Here is a 19906-nt window from a genome sequence, read left to right on the forward strand (position 1 = left end):
TCGACAAGAACTTCAACTGCATGTAAGTTTTATTACTTTCTGATATGATCTGAAACTCTGATATGGAAGAAATCCTGATATGACTGATATTATCTGTTTCTGAGATTGTTATCGTTGTATAATCAAAACCGGATTGAAGAACGGATATCATACAAAATTGTTATGATTTTAAGAATTGATTTGATTGAGATTATACAGATTTGGTATCAGATTATGTTGGTTGATTGATTATGAGTTGAGACTGGTATCTGTTGATATCTGTATTGCTGGGTATATTGATATTGTGTCGTTATGCCGTTGAAACAGAATTAGATTGAGTTCTGATTATATCCAGTATTGATTGAGTTGTATATTGATATTGTACTCCTCAATATTGTCATTTCCAGATTGAGTATTGACAAGATTCAAATTCGAGACCGAGAAAAGAAAGGTATAAATAAATGTTGAACCGGGAAGATACGACTCAAGTCTTTGGCGGATGTGCCAAGACACTGGATATTTGGTTTATATCGATGTTTGCTTAGGAGCAGATCGGCTTCTATTGCTGAGATTCGGTATATTGTGCCAATGTCCAGGAACCAGGATTTCTAGATTAGAGATGAGTCGAGTATGAGATGATGAATCCAGAGTTTATTTACAGTTTTATATCGATTCATGTCTTTCTGATTGTGATACATGTTAGTGATATATATTTCATGCTTTTATATCTGTTTATATGATTGCAAGTATACATTGTTTATACTGGGAATATATTTCTCACCGGAGTTATTCGGCTGTTGTTGTGTTTGTATATGTGTACATGACAACAGGTGAGACATGATCAAGGTCACGAAGAGGATGAGAGATTCAAGATTAGCGTGGAGATCCGGACTTAGAAATAGAATTGGTTTCAGCAGTGGATATGTAGTTGTTGAACCTTAGTTGAGATAAATGTATTTTGTACAAGACTTGTACTTTATCGTTGATATGTATATCAGACTGATTATCTTATGTTCTGCACTTGTATATTTTAAAAAAAAAAATTTAGACCCAGATTAATTAACTGATCCTAATGATGATTAAGAAGACGAATTAGGTTCGGGTCCCCACAGCAGGTTGTATCAGAGCAGTAGATTCCTTAGCCTGAGATATAAGCTAGTGAACATTGCTAATCTGAGACAGGGTCAGTTGAACATTGAAGAGTATGTGGCCAAGTTCTCTACCTTGTTACGATTTGCTCCACATGTTGCTGAGAATGATGAAGTTGTTGCTGATCAGTTTATCAATGGGCTGAATCCTGAGATCTTTATACTGGTAAACACTGGGAGACCGAATAACTTCGCTAATGCTTTGAACAGAGCAAAAGGAGCTGAAGCGGGCCTGATTAGGCAGAAAGGAGCTTCGTATGTTCCTCCAGCACCGAGACCACAACAACCACCTTCTACTCAATTTCAGCAACCCCATCCCAGATTTGAGAGTGGCAGTAGCAGTGGTGGGAAGAAAGACTATTTGAAAGCCTGAGGAAAACAATTCAAGATCATGAGTGAAACGTCCACTACTCGTTTTACTTAAAAAGTACTAGAATTTATTTTTTATTTTATTTTTAAAACCTCACAATAAATTCGGCCGAGTACATATATATATATATATAATATTTTTGACACCAATTTAAAAATAGAACAACCAAATAAATTTAAGAATCAAAGGTAATAGCTCAAACATAAAATCATCAAATGTTTTACAAATCTTAAAAGCAATATTTGAAAATAAAGCCAATACTATCACCCTCTCAAAAACTTCTCCAAAGCATAAATAAAATGTCGTAAAAATCTCTAACATAAATCATAAAAATAAGCATAAAATCACTAGTGCGGAAAACTAACGCTGGTCCTCAGGTTATGTGCACCTTTAGTCCAGTCAGATCAACCATCAAGATCTACACTACCATCGACATCAAACTCACCTGTATCGATCACACCTAGTGAGTCTAAAGACTCAACACACCATAATCTTGATAACAACATAATACGTATATAGATCACATGCAACAGTGAAAATACTTTTACTTAAAATAACATTTTCATAATCATGCATAAACTTAAACATATTCATAACATCATAAACATATTCGTATCATCATCAAAATATTCATATCCATCATAAACATATACATATTTCTTTTCGTTGAATTCAGATCGTTGATTGTGACTTTCGTATTCGTATTGGAGGCGATGGATCCATCTACATGTAACCACAGTACTGGGCGGCGGGGATATCAGCGGCACTCTCACCCGTCAACTAAGCATTGACCTTACGTATTAACATATCATCATATTTGTATTAGTGACAGCATATAAATATCGTTTTTCTTTTAAACCAAGCATGCAACATATCTTTTAATGTCCATATTAAATCATAAAAATCCATAAACATTTAAAATAAACACTTTAACATATAAAACAGCATTCAGAGAACTGCCATGACGTTTACTAATTTCTATGTGTAAAATTATCGTTTACCCCTAGACATAAAAATCCTCGAATTTGACTTTTCTTAATTTCATTGACTCTATAACATCCCAAATAATCATTTAAGCTTAAATTAAATTTATCATAATTTTATTTAGCTTAAATTCTAGGCTTTTAATTATTCTTTAATTATTAATTCAAGGAGCGTTTAATTCCTGAATTAATTATAACTTAAATATAAAATTTTCAAATTAAAAACTTAGACTTTTTATATTTAATTAGCCCTCGTGAACCATGACTCGACTCCCGTTGAGCCATGTTTCGAATTTTAGTTCATAGAAAAACCTAATTCGAACCATGCTAACTAACCACGAGCCATCTTCGATTTTCACTGAACCACACCCGAACCACCCTGAGCCGATCCCTGACCAGCCCCTCTAGGAACCCTTCTGGACCCTTAGAACCCTTAGGACTCGAACCCAAGCCCCAACCGAAGCCACAAAATCAGAACAAGCAATCGGCCGAGAACTCCTCATGCGATAGAACTCTATGTTTTCTCACCTAGGACTCTAGCCACTGGACCAGCCCCGAGCCCAGACCCTTGTGCACCCTCTTAGGACCCTAAGGACATAACCTAGCCCAGCCCGAAGCCACCTGGCCGAGCCCTGTCTTCCCTGCGCAGCTGCTGCACGAGCGCGCCCGTATGCGTCTAGGACTCCTTCCCAGCCACTTGTCTCGAGTCCTATCATGGCTAGGACTCCTTCCCTTACTCAGACCATGACTCATCCGTGAGCCAAGCCAAGCCATGCAAAGCCTAACCCCTTAAACCCGAACCTTGGCCCCAAAACTGCGGATGATTCCAGCTTGTTCCCCAATCGTGTGCAGCTTGTTTGTGTATCTTAGGACTCCTTAAAATCATGTAAAACATGCCCTTTTTTAATCCTATACATGGCAGCCCCTTCATGTACACTTATATCATGATTTTGGATCAAAACAACATGCTTTAAAATTCATGTTTGATGCACAAACGAAAATAATTAAAGGTGCAACTTTTTTTCATACAAAACATAATTAAATATATAATATGGTGTGACGATGAGTAAAGGAAAGAATATGGTGTGCCTTTGCATTTTTTAACACATGAATAAACGTTGACGAATCGAAGAACGACGACGAGAAGACCTTGGCTTGAAAACCTCAAGAAAATTCGATGCTTTTCCCCTTGCTTTCTAAGGTGTGTGCCATGTGATTATAGTTGCTAGGAGTCTTGGTGTAAAGATTTTAGGGTGGGGCGTGTACTATTTATAAAACTGGGATAGGGTTTGGGCTTTTTATTTTGCTAATAAAACTTGTGTACATGCTTGGGCCCATTAGTAAACTAAATTAGACCCAATAAGCCCAATAGTGCATATTTAAAATATCTCGTGTAGGAAAGTTTGTGAAATTATTAGTCGAGTTGACAAAACGTTCGTATTTTTGTTGAAAATCGTGTATCGATAAAAATTACGTCTCGGCGTATAAAATCACCTCAAAACTCCTTATTTTCAAAAATAAGAAAAAACATCACCCTTATATTAAATAATTAAAAACAACTATATAATAAAATTATTTTTCATTTTTTCAACCCTCGGTCTCCGTTCCTCGATCGCAACTAGAATAACTCTTAAAAATCTATTTTAATGCATTTAAGTAGAAAACTACTAAAACATCATATTATTTTCTAATTCGCTTGTTCTAATTAAACATTCATTAATGTAAATACTGTAAACATCTTTAATAAAACAACAAGAAAATCCATCTTATGAAGCATAAAAACGGAAATAATGTTTTTAACTAAATCTGGAACAAATAAAACATCTCTCAAAAGTAAATTAAATTATTGTTTAATATTAAATAAACTTGTCATATGGTATTCGCAACAACCTTTGTCCCATTGCTCATTCTTAGGAAGGTCTCATCATCCATTAGCCTCTTACTTTTGTTCATCACCTGCATATCATTCGATAGATGAGAATTACATCCAGTATCGAATACCCAAGAAGTTGAATTAATTAAGATATTTTTTTCAATGTAAAACATACTCTTGCCAGAACTCTTTTGGGCTAGATATTCTTTGCATTTGCGCTTCCAATGTCCAGGATTCTTGCAGTGGAAACAAACTCTCCAGACTTATTTGGTGCAACGTCCAAAAGTCAACCCACGTAAACCGCATGCATGCAAATGAATTAAATTGCTTAATTTCTTTATTTAATTGATTTTAAATGTTTAAATGATACATAGTATATGATTGAAGGTTTAATTGCATGATTTCATGAAAATTGAAGATTTTATCTGAATATTCGATTATAGACTGGGAAAAGAGACCGAGGACGACCAATGTAAGGTCCAAAAATAAGGCGATTTAATCCAATTGCATGCAAATATGTGAAAAATGGGAAATGGCTAATTAAATGATTTTAATTGCTAAATTGATTATGTTTGATATGTTTATATGATATTAAAGTAGTTTTCTACTTGAATGCTTAAAAATATATTTTAAAGATTATTCGAGTTGTGATCGAGGCACGGAGACCGAGAGCTGAAAAATGAAAAATATTTTTATTAAATAACTATTTTTAATTATTTACAACAAGATTGATGCTTTTAGTTATTTTTGAGAATAAGAAGTTTTGAGGTGATTTTATACGCCGAGACATAGTTGTTATCGGTATTCGATTTTGAATGAAAATATGAACGTTTTGATAACTCAGCTAATAATTTCACAAACTTTCCTAAACGAAATAATTTTTAAATGCACTATTGGGCTTATTGGGCCTATTGTACCATGCTAATGGGCCCAAACTTGCACACTAATTATTTATCAAAGAATTAAGCCCAAACCCTACCCCAGCTTTTATAAAACTCACACCCCCTTCCCCTATTTTTTTCACAAGACTCCTAGCACTCAAACATCACACGACACACACGAATATTGCAAGGAAAAGCATTAGTTTTGTAGAGGAAATTCAGCCTAGGGTTCTCGTCGTCGTTCTTCGCATCGTCAATGGATTTTAGTGCGTAAAATACGCAAAGGCATGCCATAATTCTTTTCTTTCTCATTTATCACTTCCTAATCTGTATTTGATTATGATTTGCATGAAAAACAAGTATCCCTTTTTATTTATTTCGTTTTTATGCAAAACATGTGTTTTAAAGTTTGATTTTTGTTCCAAAAACATGATATATGTCTACATGAAGGGGCTGCCATGATTAGGGATCAATATGGAACGTTTTTACACGAGTTAAGGGTCCTAGAATGCACGTTGATAGGATGCACACGAATTTGAAACAAGCAGGAACCATGGATGCACGGTTTTTGTCAAGGTGATCGGTTGAGGGTAAAACCACTGCATGGCTCAGCTTTGGCTCGACCAGGGCTGGGTTGGGACGTGGTTGGGTCAATAGAGGAGTCCTAGCCACGCTAGGACTCGAGCACAACGGCTGGTGCTTGCTAGGACTCTACCTGCGGCATATCGAGTGAGGCAGCTGTGTGCAGGGGCTTGTGGCTCGGCCAGGGTGGTTAGGGCTGGGCTATGCTAGGTATCTAGGGTCCTAAGAGGGTTCACGAGGGGCTGGGCTCGGGGTTGGCTCGATGGTTAAGGTTCTAGCCAAGTTACAAGAGTCCTAGTGTACATGGGGTTCTCGGCCACGGCACTTGCCGCTGGTGTAGGTGGCTTCGGGCAAGTTAGGGTCGAGTCCTAGGGGTCCAGTGGGACCAATAGGGTCCATAGAGGGTCTGGGAAGGGCTTGGATTGGGGTGGCTCGGGTGCGGCTTGAGGGAAAAGTGAGATGGTTCGAGGGTTTGGTTCATGGTTCGAAATTAGTGTTTAAATGGTTAAGGGTTTGAATCATGGTTCAACGGGGGCCAAATCATGGTTCGCGAGGGAAAATTAAATATAAAAAGTCTATGTTTAAAATTTGAGAATTTTATATTAAATTTGGAATTAATTCGGGAATTAAACGCTCTGCTAATTAATAATTAAAGAATAATTAGAAAGCCAAGAATTTATGCTAAACAAAAATATGGGAAATTTAATTTGAGCTTAAATAATTATTTGGGATGGTCTAGAGTCGATTAAAGTAAGAAAAAGTCAAAATCGAGGAATTTTACGTATAGGGGTAAAATCATTTTACACCTAGAAAATAGTAAACGTCATGGCAGTGCTCTGAATGCTATTTTATATGTTAAAATATTTATTTTAAATGTTTATGGAATATTATGATGAATGTTAACGCTAAAAGATATGTTGCATGCTTGTTTTAAAAGAAAAATGATTATTATATGAATGAATTTTATAAAGTGATGGAAATATGAAATGTTGAAGGAGGTGAAGTAATTGTGACTAATACGAATACGATAATATTTTAATACGTAAGGCTAAGGCTCAGTTGACGGGTGAAAGTGTCGCTGATATCCCCGACGTCCAGTACTGTGGTTACATGTAGATGGATCCATCGATCCCTAATACGAAAGTCATAATTAACGATCTGAATTCAACGAAAAGGAATATGTATACGTATATGATGAATATGAATATGTTTATGATGATATAAAAACATTTAAGTTTATGCATGATTATGAAATGATATTTTAAGTAAAAGTATTTTCACTGTTGCATGTGATCTGTATACGTAGTATTTGTTATCAAAAATATGGTTTGCTGAGTCTTTAGACTCACTAGATGTGATCAATGTAGGTGAGTATGACGTTGATGATGGTCTTGACTCACCAGCGCTAGTAGTTTTCCGCACTTATTTTTATGACTTATGATTTTAAGTTTATGTTAAAGATTTTTACGATTTTTTATTTATGCTTTTGAGTGGGTTTTGAGAGGTTGATAGTATTGGCTTTATTTTGAAATATTACTAAGTTGGGATTTTCAAACGTCGGACGATGTTATACTTTAAACTATTTCCTTTGATTTTCAAATATAGTTTATTGTTTTATTTTTAAAATGGTATCAAAAATATTTTATACATATATATATGTATTTCGGCCGAGATTAGGAGAGTAAAAAAAATTATGGTACTTTTTAAAAAAACAAGTAGGTGGACGTTTCAGTTGGTATCAGAGCAATGTTCCTGTAAAGGGTTGTGCCTCCATCAGTGTCGGGAAGCTCAGTCGTCAAGCCTCAATCTGTAAGTTTACATGTTTTATATGATTTTTATGATGTTACATGCATGATTACATGAATTATATGTTTACGTCACATGTTTTATAGCTTTTTGAGATTATATGATTTATATGCTTAAAATTGCTCAAAATGGATTAGTATATGTTGTATGATTAGAAAACTTAGATTTAAATGCATGTTGGTTACGTTTAGAAATTTGGAAACGTTCAGATATAATGCCTCCTAGACACGCACCTAGTACTAATAGGCAAGCCGAGAATGTTGAGGATCGTCATGTTAATGCACCCCCGCCTCCTAATGGGGATGCTGCTACGCGTGCACTGGAGGGCATGGCTCGTTTCTTTGAGCAGTAGTTTCAGCAGGCTCCTAGGCCACAACACGACATCTATGATCAGTTCTGGAGGCTAGCGTGATCGAGCAAAACTTGCACTGTGGAATCCTTAATAAAAATATGATTTTATATGCTCAAAAATTAATCGCAAGTGCACGATGTCAGGTAATAGTATAATGTACGTGAGTACAAGTATCGTTCCACTGAAGACTGTATTTGACAATTATTATTTTCAGTTATTCAATCGTTAGCAACGAAATTTGATTGATTGGTTTAGTACTACTATGCTCGAATAAACATGCAAATAAAAAGATTCAATAATTAAATAATGAAATATAATATCTAAAATGGTTGATTAAAATTCAATAAAAAATGGATTTGTTGGTAATTTCGGTTCACCTACCCCTCGTTAATTAATTAATTCGTTCGATCGTGACTGTATGCTTCCGACAAGATTTCCTATTCAATTGAACACACTCTCTCGAGCTATGTCAAACTAATTCTACTCAATGAAGTAATTAAATGTCTTTAATTATTTATCAAGAGTGAATCGCAAATCGATCTATGAAATCCCCTAGTTTTCGCCCTACCGGACTATGACTATCGGCGCGTATCCAATTTCATATATCTATGTAAATTGTAGATCCACGGATTATACTACTCGTTCCTATCACAAGTTATTCTCTCGAACTCACTCGAAATATAAAAACGTTGTTAAAGTTAGCTACGCTTTAACAACACGATAAAACAATAGTATAATCAAGAGTAAATCAGAAATCGATATGTAAATTAATTATATCAAAGTTTGGGGTAGGATCCCCTTAAATCCCAACAAATAATAAAGGTTTAGCTACTCGAAGTCATATTAAAAATAAACAAAACAAAGTTTAAAAGATGAAAACTAAATTAGAAATACTAGAATTGACGAAAAACACGAAGAACGATGCCCGAAAATCTTCGAATCTTCAATCCAAGCGCAAAAACCCTCTTCAAGCTTGTGGCGGCTGCTCCAATGAAGTCTGAATCCATAAAAAACGTCCCAAGATCCTTCCCATATCATCCACATCCTAAGATTAAAGTAAGGAATCGGCAAAGATATTTTTCCAAAAATAGGTGGCGCTCGGGCGGTAGAAAATTACCGCTCGGGCGCCACATCTTCTGTAATATTTCTTGAGGAATGCGGCATTCGCGCTTGGGCGGTAGAACATTACCGCCCGAGCGCCAAGTCTTCTGTAAGTTGGCTCTTCGGAAGATAAATCTCGCGCCCGGGCGGTAGAAAATTAACGCCCGAGCGCCATACTTTCTGGACATCATCTTAGCTATTCACCTCTCGCGCCCGGGCGGTAATTTTCTACCGCTCGGGCGCCAGCCTTTCTGTCATTTTCTTCTTGGCTTGCGCACTTTGCTCCAGATTCGGTTTTCCGGTCATTTTTTCTGCAAATTTGTCACACACAAGTGAGACATGATCAAATGCAAATGTTTACTCTAAAATGAACAAAATTTAAATGAAATGTACGCATGCACAGTGCAAACACACACAAACTAATGCAATAAAACATGTAAAAACCACGTCTATCATAGCGCCGAAGGAATTTTCTGGCACCACTGACCCATTTGTTGCTGAGGCCTAGATTCGAGCACTTGACGTGCACTTTCTCTACTTGAATATGGGAGATGATGACCACGTGAGGTGTGCCACTTATATGTTTAGGGATGATGCTTTTTTATGATGGGAAGGAGCTGAACATGGTATTAATCTCGCCACACTTACTTGGGAGCAATTCAAGAATATATTCTATGAGAAGTACTTTACTGCTGACGTCCGAGGACGAATGAAGAGGGAATTTATGACTCTCCGTCAGGGAGACACTTCTGTGGCTGAGTTTGTGAGGAAGTTTGATAGTGGTTGTCACTTTGTACCCCTCATTGCTAGGATGCTGCCGAGAAGATGAGGCACTTTCTAGATGGTCTACGGCCTTAATGATATTTTATGATTTAAAATGATGATTTTGATGATAATATGTTATTTTACGATTTATGGTAAAGCTGTGCAATTTTTACTGTTAAAAATGCTATTTTTGAAAAGCTGTGTCATTTTATGATTTTTAAAGAAGATGAAAAATATTTTGAGGAATGTGAATTGATTGTGACATATGATATATGATTTGTGGGGGATCCGTTTATGTGAGGACGGTGAACTTAAAATTTTGTGAGGATGACGTGAGAGCCAATGCCCCAGAGGGAGCCCATATACGGGTCAAGGCCCCAGAGAGACCCCATATACGGGCCAAGGCCCCAAAGGGATTCCGACGATCGTATTTCTATGGTGGAGCCTAGTGCACACCCCCATGGGTCATGTGGAGCTGAAGGCTGATCAGTCGACCGGAGGATAAAAGCTAGTCACTTTCAAAGATCAAACTTCACCCAAATGATATATGATTGAAAGCTTTACGATTTTAATGATTTTATGATATATAATTTTGTTGATGCTTATTTTAATTATTGATATTTATTAAATATTTGATATTTATTTTAGAAATGCTTGTTATTTACCCACATATACAAACTACATACAAGATACAATTTGAAAGATTGAATAGACAATTGTGTTCGGAAATTGCCCTTGCATGCAGCTGCGCTCATTATCACAGTTCTCAAGTAAACTGAAGCCATAAACTTCCAACAAATTGATAAAACAAAATCAATAGATTAAATCTTTGAAATATGATTACAGTTTGAGTTATTTTTACGTACTCATCCTTGTGCAAATGGGATGCAAATGATCAAATAGTGTACAACATGCTCTACATAAAAGACAGTCGAAGTGAACTATCGGTTATGAAGATAGATCATTTGGAGATCTTTGCATTGGAAGCATATCCACGGAAACAAAGGTGGATCGAGGCAGTAAGAATGAACAACTCGAATTTTACAGTAATGACAGAGAACAAGAAGGTCCACAGGTTCTCTACTGGAGCATCGAAAACAAACATGTACCGATGGCTACACAACATCAAAGAATAACAAATACCTTGATGAGTTTGAGAATAGACCGATAACAGAATAATATGGAATGAGAAAACCGAAACACATACATTGTTAGGGAGATGGTCTGACTCATCAGGAAGGATGTATACATCATTTTTTGAGTTGTCGTTCAGGATTGTCTGCAAATATATTTTCTGGTCTGAAAAGAGGGCGTTTTCCACTTTGGTGATGCATATGAAGTCAGCCTTACACAGAGGGCATGTGGAGGGCTTCTTTTTGGAAGCCTGCAAAGAATAATAACAGTTAGTATCAAGAAGGATTACAATCAAATATATATACACACTAGATGGTAATTATCACGGAATGGCACGCGCTCACCAGCTGATCTGCCCAGTTCTGTATGCATGAGAAACAAAAACGATGGCCGCATGGCAGCACTCCTCGGGTGGGACTGAAATCGGTCCAACATATGACACATGACAACTCTGTTGGCATAGGCTGTGTCATACAACAATGATTGTCAAAATGATCATCTAGAACTATTTCAAGACTTTCTTCTGGAGGTTTGAGCAAACATGGGACACCACGAACATAATCGTTCTCATTTTCAATATTCACAACCTCAATCTCTTCTACATCTATAGAATCATTATTACTCAGCCGATTTCTAGGGCATGTTATGTCAGATGTGTGCCTGGTAGGAGCATTTTGTTGTGTGTCAACCTTTGACCTGTCAAACAGAATTTCACTGATATTGTCTTCAGGAAGCACTTTCACCAACGGAAACTCTCGCTCGAACTTTGAAGTTGATGCCAAATCCACCATGGTGATTTGCTTTTTAACCAGCCTCCTACCTCTGCAATGTGGTTTTGATGAAGTGGAGTTCCGTTTTCTCTGTAAGAAGAAATGTGTAGGCTCAGAAGCACTTGGTTACTCGTTCTATTTATGAAATAGACCATTAAAATAGTATGAACAGATGTTAATAACTTGTCAGGTGGCATACTCAGGAGGAAACACGGATAAACTTTAATCATAACAAGCTAAAGATGATTGGTGAAAAAATACAATAATAATATAATATACAAGGCCAAAATGACATATTAGAGGTATGAAAGTCAATGTGAAACAGAAACAGAAAATTTGATTGCCACTGCAGGAAAAATAGGCCTGGCACTACCCGAGCAATCAATAGTTCAAAGAAAAATTTGACTTCCATGATCTAAAGGTATGGTGAAAAGGGAAGAAGCATATTATTTTTCCTAAATGGAATGCATTCCTCATCACTTGGTGTAACTGTTCAAGCTAATTTAGGCAGGAGAAAACAGCCTTCGGCTGCTCTTGTAAGTAACCAAATAAACCAAAAATTGTATGCATGTTTCCATACTTCTCTAACCATGGGCTCGGAATTGACAGCCTCAAGTTGACAATTGCTGCTTCCAGGACTGTTCTTTCTTGAGATTTTTTCAGTTGTTTTCCAGTTCCCAGTTGGTCTGATAGAACCATGGTTGTGCTGCATCAGCATGGGTAAAGATGATTACTAAGTCAACATAAAATAATGCTAATAAGGCAGCAAATATTTGTAAGATACAGAGGAATCATAAAGAATTTGAAACAGCAACAAACCTCAAAACTACCATCAAAGTGCAGCCAAAGGTGTAGAAAATAGAGCTATCCATGAGAGAATTGGTGAGTTGCCAAGAAAAGGCATTACCCCAAGATTTCATCATATCGTGCGTACATCAATAGGACAAGACATGTTGGGCTGTCTTTAATGCTTCAGGTGATAATTTGCTTTTCTTTTAAAGTGTAATAATCTACTATTTCTGAATATAGTCAACTAAAAACCAATATAAATTGGTTCTTCAAAAACCCTAATATATTCTGCAGGAATAAAGCATGTATTCTGTATACTTGGATCACTAATGAGTATATCAGCTTCAGTTTTACAATCCATGAAAGAAAATACAGAGACATAAATGAAACCTTGATTTTTTTTAAAAAAAAGAAGCAAGATCTATAAGAAATAAATATCAGATTGCAAACCTCATTTGAAAAGTTGAAGCCCGCCCATGGATCAACATTAGCCTCTGCAACTTCAAGCAAAGGCACTTTTGAGGTTTCTCTTACTTTTGATTGAACACGAGCTTGCTTAATCCTTAATGAGATGTTGGAACACAGTGTTCCTACCTCTTGCGCACTATAAAAAAATCAGTCATGTGTTGTTCATATTAGGGTCGAAAACAAGTTGTATAAAAAAATCATCCTTAATAAGAGTCCAAACAATAGTTAGATGCAGTTCATTCCATTTGTTGTTCATATCAGGGCACAAAACAAGCTAACTAATATTCATCATGATTATCCAATTAAATGTCAGGTAGGTAGGAAGCTATAAAAAAAACTGTTACATAACATTATAACAAGTTAGGAAGTACTCAAATTTTCAAAGTGCCGACATTATAACGTGATGATATATCTACAAATCTATAGTCATTGTGATGATGCATAATCGTTGAAATACTTATTTTCTCAAAATGCTAAACATCAACGGCTTCCTTATTAGTATTTTACGTAAATAAATTTAAAACCCAATGGCAAACGAAAGCATAAACAACATCCATCAAAAAAGTTAGTGAACCATTAGCCGACCATGGAGCTTAGATATCCGTGTCAGCTACCTCGATATTACAGAACAAATTGGTCCTTGACCATTTGGTCCATTCATATCACCCTTCAACAAATTGCTGCCCGTCCTTAGATGTTCAACAACTTGCATAAACATACAGCAAAAGTGCATAATTCACAGTTTTTCACCAGAAACACCTATCAGCTTAGATATATTCTACTTCAAATTAAATAAATAGTAGCTGCAAAAACATTAAATGAAAGAACCAATGCAACAACAATCATAAAACTAACATAATCTCCAATCTTCAGAAAAAGCCATACCTCTGAAAGGTATATGGAGTCTCCGAAACTCGGCGCCCTTTCTTTACACATTCTTCAATCCAGTGGTGACTAACTATCACCGTTTTAAACTTCTTTGCAAGCTCGTATTTTCTTCCTTCAAATTTCCAGCACACCTGTGATGCACAAGTACTCAATTGCTATAATATTAAAAAGACACAAATCTAACTCAACCTCACAGCAGTCATTGACTACATCAAATTGCATAGATACGATAGATTCAAATCCTACCAAATGCGTGATAGATCGACTCATATTGCCAACGTAACAAGCACCGGTCAAAGCTATCAGTTTAATAAGATTGAATCTCTCAGAGCCGTGGTATCCGGTCACTGTAGCCACCACTGATTCCATGTCTTTCAAGGGGAAAGGCTCGTATTCTGTGACAAATTTCTTAAACTAAGAATGCATAATCATAGCAAAACCCGAGAAAATGAAAACGGGAGGATGAAACTTCTGGCTATGAATTTACCGACTTATCTCCTATCTATGAATATCCTGAAAAAATCCCCATAAGTAACTACTCATACTTGAATTCGCTAATGTTTTTGTTTTACCTTCGGATTGACGCTGAACCAACTCGTTTTCCCTGAAGGCGCTACGCCGGGAAACTGGGATTTAAATTTGTTTTGCGATTTGGGTCGGGTCACAAAATTGGTTCTTATGCGGGTTTTGGGTCGGCCCAGATTTGCACAGTATTTTTCAAGACTTGGTATAAATATTTTAGTTTGACGTTGGAATTTTAATCCCGACAAGACTCAAATTCAAAATGATTAGTTTCAAGTTGAATAAATTTTTTCAATTAAATATATGCTTGAAAATATTAATAATACTCCTGTGTGTTGAAACATATATTTAAAATGTGTGTATTGAATATTTGAATGTTGAAAATAAGAGTTGTAAATATTGAAAATTAGTGTGTGATGATGTAGGTAATGATGTATTTTATTTTTGAATTATTTGTAAAGATTTCCTATAAATAGATCTCTCATATGTGAAGAAAAACACAATTGAGTAGAGAGAAAAATATTATAAACTGTGTAGTTTGGTAAATTTTGAGAGTTTGAGATTTTTACTTTTACCATAAATTTTTACTTTTTCACAACACGTTATCAGCACGAAACTCTAAAAGTCCTCCATCCTTTTCCAAGCTCCAAACAGAAAAAAAATGTAACAAAAGTAATAATATTTATTTTACTGTTATTTATTTATTGTGTATATATTTAATATATAATATAATGTTATTATTAATAATAAAAATAAATTTTTCAAAAACTTGTTATAAATCCTGGGAGGATGTTAAGACGACATCCCACACTCCCGGTAAGGGATACGACAAGTATAAAAGCCTATAAGATTTTTAAATAAAATATCTTATTACACATCATTATAATAATATGATATGATATACATAATTATTTAAATATGTCTAATATTATATACACCATATTATTACCATAAAATTATACAAATACATACCTTTATTTTTTTATACACCAACGGTCATAAACGGTAACAAAACGGCTAGTTTTTGCCCTATAAATATGATCTCATAAACACATTCAATCACTCCAACTTTCTCTTCTTCTCTAAAAATTATTCTTCACTAAATTTTCGAAGAAAAAAGAAGATGGTTTTCTCAAGGTTATTTTTAATTATTTTGGTTATCATACTCACGAGTCTTTTATTTATCGGAGAATATCCTCCTCGTGTGTTTTCTTTATTTTTACAAATGCTTGTACTTGTTGTTTATCCATTACTTTGTATTGCAATATTCATTAACTAATAAAATGCATCGTAATTTTTTTTAGTACCACCATGTCAAATTTGACAAAGCTCGAATTTGTTGCGCTCGACATCACGGGAAAAAATTATATGTCATGGACTCTCGATGTAGAAATGCATCTTGAGTCATTAGGTCTAAGTGAGACAATAAAAGAAAATGGCATATCGACATCACAAGAAAAGGCAAAAGCCATTATATTTTTGCGTCGACATCTCGACGAGGGATTGAAATGTGAATATTTAATTGAAAAAGATCTCATGGCTTTGTGGAAAGGATTGAAAGAAAGATTTGAACATATAAGGGAAGTTATACTTCCGACCGCCCGTGATGAATGGAATATGTTAAGATTCCAAGATTTTAAGAAAGTCAGCGATTATAATTCAGCGATGTATCGAATAATCTCGCAGCTAAAATTTTGTGGACATGAGGTCACAGAATCGGAAATGCTTGAAAAAACATTTTTCACGTTTCATGCATCAAATATTACTCTACAACAACAATATAGAGTACGTGGATTTGCGAGATATTCTGAACTCATCGCCTGTCTTCTTGTGGCGGAAAAAAACAACGAGCTATTAATGAGAAATCATCAGTCCCGACCCACTGGATCAACAACATTTCCAGAAGTAAATGCTGTAAGTAAAAATGAATTTAAACCCGGAAACCAAAATCAAATTCAAAGACAAGGTTTTGGTCGAGGTCGAGGTCGTGGACGTGGACGTGGACGCGGAATTGGCCATGGTCGTGGTCGAGGCCGTGGTTTTGAAAACAATAGAGATAGTTATTTTTATAATTCATCTCAAAAGAGCGTCCCAAACCATCCACAGAAAATGCATCATGAGAATACAAGTGTTAATGAGAATCACTCAAAAAGATATGAAAGTTCTTGTTTCAGATGTGGTACTCCAGGACATTGGTCCAAAATTTGTCGAGCCCCTGAACACCTTTGTAAACTTTATAAAGAATCATTAAAGGGGAAAGAAAATGAGACCAACTTCACTGAATGCAGTGACCATTTGAGTTATTCAACTCATTTTGATGCTGGTGATTTTATGAATGATTTCTCTGGAAATGATCAATATGTTGGTGGGATAGAAATGAACAATATTGATGCTGCAGATTTTCTCAATGATTTCTCTGAAAATGAACAATATAATGGTAGAATATAAATGTACAATAATTTATTTTTCATGTATCCATATAATTTTTTATTGTATAATTATGATATGTGTTATATTTAAATATATATTGCCAGTAATTTTATTTCATTGCATATTTTTTTGAAGTTCAAAAAATGGAAAATGCTATGAGCAAAGCTGAAGTTTGCATACCCGATAGTGGTACAACGCACACTATCCTCCGAGATAAAAGATATTTCTTGGAACTAAAACCAACAAAAACAACGGTGAATACAATATCAGGTCCTGTAGACTTGATTAAAGGATGTGGTAAAGCACAATTTTGTTACCTAATGGTACAAAATTTTTTATCAATGATGCTTTATATTCACCAAAATCGAAAAGAATTTGTTGAGTTTTAATGATATATATTCCCATGGGTATGATACTCAAACAATGAATGAAGGGAATAAGAAATATATGTGTCTTATCACATATAAATCAGGAAAGAAATATGTGATTGAAAAACTACCAATGCTCCCTACTGGATTGCATTATACACATATAAGTCCGATTGAATCAAACATGGTAGTTGATAATTCTTCAATATTAACCAATTGGCATAATCGATTGGGACATCCTGGTTCAACAATGATGCGAAGAATTATAGAAAATACACATGGTCATCCGCTGAAAGACCAGAAGATCTTTCAGAATAATAAGTTTCAATGTAAAGCATGTTCTCTTGGAAAACTTATTATAAGACCATCACCAGCCAAAATCCAAACTGAATCACCAATGTTTCTTGAACGTATTCAGGGTGATATTTGTGGACCAATCCATCCATCACGTGGACCATTCAGATACTTTATGGTATTGATTGATGCCTCCAGCAGATGGTCACATGTATGTTTATTGTCAACTCGAAATGTTGCATTTGCAAGATTACTTGCTCAAATAATAAAATTGAGGAATCAATTTCCCGATTATACAATCAAGAAAATTAGACTTGATAATGCTGGTGAATTTACTTCCCAAACTTTCAATGATTATTGTATGTCTATGGGAATCATTGTTGAGCATCCTGTTGCTCATGTACATACACAGAATGGATTGGCTAGATCATTGATTAAACGTCTGCAAATGATTGCTAGACCAATGATTATGAAAACAAAGCTCCCTATTTCTATATGGGGACATGCAATTTTACACGCTGCTTCATTAATTCGCATCAGACCAAGTGCATATCATAAATACTCCCCATTGCAGCTTGCATTTGGTAAAGAACCAGACATTTCTCATGTGAGAATTTTTGGATGTATCAGGCGACGTGTTCACAACACGTTTTGCTGATTGTCATTTTAATGAGGAAATCTTCCCAATGTTAGGGGGAGAACAGAAACATACCGAAAAGGAAATTACATGGCATGTATCATCATTGTTACATCTGGATCCAAGAACAAAACAATGTGAAAAAGATGTACAACAAATTGTACACTTGCAAAGAATAGCCAATCAAATACCAGATGCATTTGCTGACACAAAAGGGGTAGCTAAATCATATATACATGCTGCAAATGCCCCTGCTCGAATTGAAATTCCAAAGAAACAAATTGAAGATACTCATGATGTCATTAAACGCCTGAAGCGTGGAAGACCAGTCGGTTCCAAGGATAAAAATCCTCGAAAAAGAAAATTTATAGAGAAACACGATGATCACAAAATAAAGAATGATGTTCCTGAAGAAACACATGATGATCACAAAATAGAGAATGGTGTTCCTGAAGAAACACATGATGATGAAAATATTCTGTCAGAACCACAAACTGACGAGAATCATGAAATCTCTATCAATTACATTAATACTGGAAAAATATGGAACCGAAAAGATATAGAAGAAATTGATGATATATTTTCTTATAATGTGGCAGTCGACATCATAAATGATAATGAAGATCATGAACCAAAATCTTTTGGTGAATGTAAAAATCGGCAGGATTGGATAAAATGGAAAGAAGCCATCCAGTTTGAATTGGATTCGCTAAATAAACGTAATGTTTTTGGACCTATAGTCCTTACACCTGAAGGTGTAAAACCTGTTGGATACAAATGGGTTTTTATTCGAAAGCGAAATGAGAAAAATGAAATAGTGAGATATAAAGCTCGACTTGTTGCACAAGGCTTTTCTCAAAGGCCTGTAATTGATTATGAAGAAACGTATTCTCCCGTGATGGATGCAATTACGTTTCGATATTTGATTAGCTTGGCGGTATCTGAAAATTTAGAAATGCGTCTTATGGATGTTGTTACAGCTTACTTATATGGATCACTTGATAATAATATATATATGAAAATCCCTGAAGGATTTAAGATGCTTGAAGCACAAAGTTCAAAACCCAGAGAATGTTATTCTGTGAAATTACAAAGATCATTATATGGGTTAAAGCAATCTGGTCGAATGTGGTATAATCGACTAAGTGATCACTTGATGAAAAAAGGATATGTAAATAATTCAATATGCCCTTGTGTTTTTATTAAGAAAACAACATCCGGATGCGTAATTATTGCTGTATATGTTGATGATTTAAACATCATTGGAACGAATAAGGAAATTCAAGAAGTTGTGTCATACTTGAAGGAAGAATTTGAAATGAAGGATCTTGGAAAAACCAAGTATCGTCTGGGTTTACAAATTGAACAAAAAGAATGTGGAATGTTTGTTCACCAGACAAATTATACAGAAAAGATCCTTAAACGTTTTAATATGGATAAATCAAATCATTTAAGTACTCCAATGGTTGTTAGATCATTAAACATAGAAAAGGATCCATTCCGACCATGTGAAGAAGATGAAGATATTCTTGGTCCAGAAGTACCATATCTAAGTGCTATCGGTGCCCTTATGTATCTTACAAATTGTACAAGGCCTGATATATCTTTTGCCGTAAATTTGTTGGCAAGATTTAGCACATATCCAACAAAGAAACACTGGAACGGAATTAAACATATATTCCGTTATCTACGAGGAACGACAGACTTGGGACTTTTGTATTCAAAAGATGCTAATCCAAGTATAATTGGTTATGCCGATGCTGGAT

The 19906-nt window shown here is 35.3% G+C and overlaps 1 protein-coding gene across 2 annotated transcripts; it reads right to left on the bottom strand.

The window, feature by feature from the left end:
• Positions 1 to 10773: 10773 nt before the first annotated feature.
• LOC142549136 (uncharacterized) lies at positions 10774 to 14406 on the bottom strand. 2 transcript variants are annotated; one of them, XM_075657935.1, is made up of 7 exons: positions 14136 to 14406; positions 13887 to 14020; positions 12984 to 13137; positions 12334 to 12450; positions 11319 to 11834; positions 11048 to 11224; positions 10774 to 10955 (listed from the first exon to the last, which is right to left on the bottom strand). In XM_075657935.1, exons 1-7 carry the CDS (start codon positions 14256 to 14258, stop codon positions 10782 to 10784), a joined length of 1395 nt encoding a protein of 464 aa, XP_075514050.1. In that variant the 5' UTR covers positions 14259 to 14406; the 3' UTR covers positions 10774 to 10781. The 2 variants fall into 2 exon arrangements, with proteins under 2 accessions (XP_075514050.1, XP_075514049.1); XM_075657934.1 differs by having other exon boundaries at positions 12325 to 12450.
• Between the last annotated feature and the right edge of the window lie 5500 nt (positions 14407 to 19906).

This window comes from Primulina tabacum, chromosome 6 (genome assembly GCF_025594145.1).
Source record: "Primulina tabacum isolate GXHZ01 chromosome 6, ASM2559414v2, whole genome shotgun sequence".
In the NCBI taxonomy this organism is placed as follows: domain Eukaryota; kingdom Viridiplantae; phylum Streptophyta; class Magnoliopsida; order Lamiales; family Gesneriaceae; genus Primulina; species Primulina tabacum.

Coding starts and splice junctions, on each gene's coding strand:
- LOC142549136 (XM_075657934.1), bottom strand. CDS start 14,258: ATGGAATCAGTGGTGGCTACAGTGACCGGATACCACGGCTCTGAGAGA. Junction 11,835..12,324: donor CCGAGCCCATGGTTAGAGAA/GTATGGAAACAT, acceptor TTCTTCTTACAG/AGAAAACGGAACTCCACTTC. Junction 10,956..11,047: donor CAGACCATCTCCCTAACAAT/GTATGTGTTTCG, acceptor GATGTTGTGTAG/CCATCGGTACATGTTTGTTT.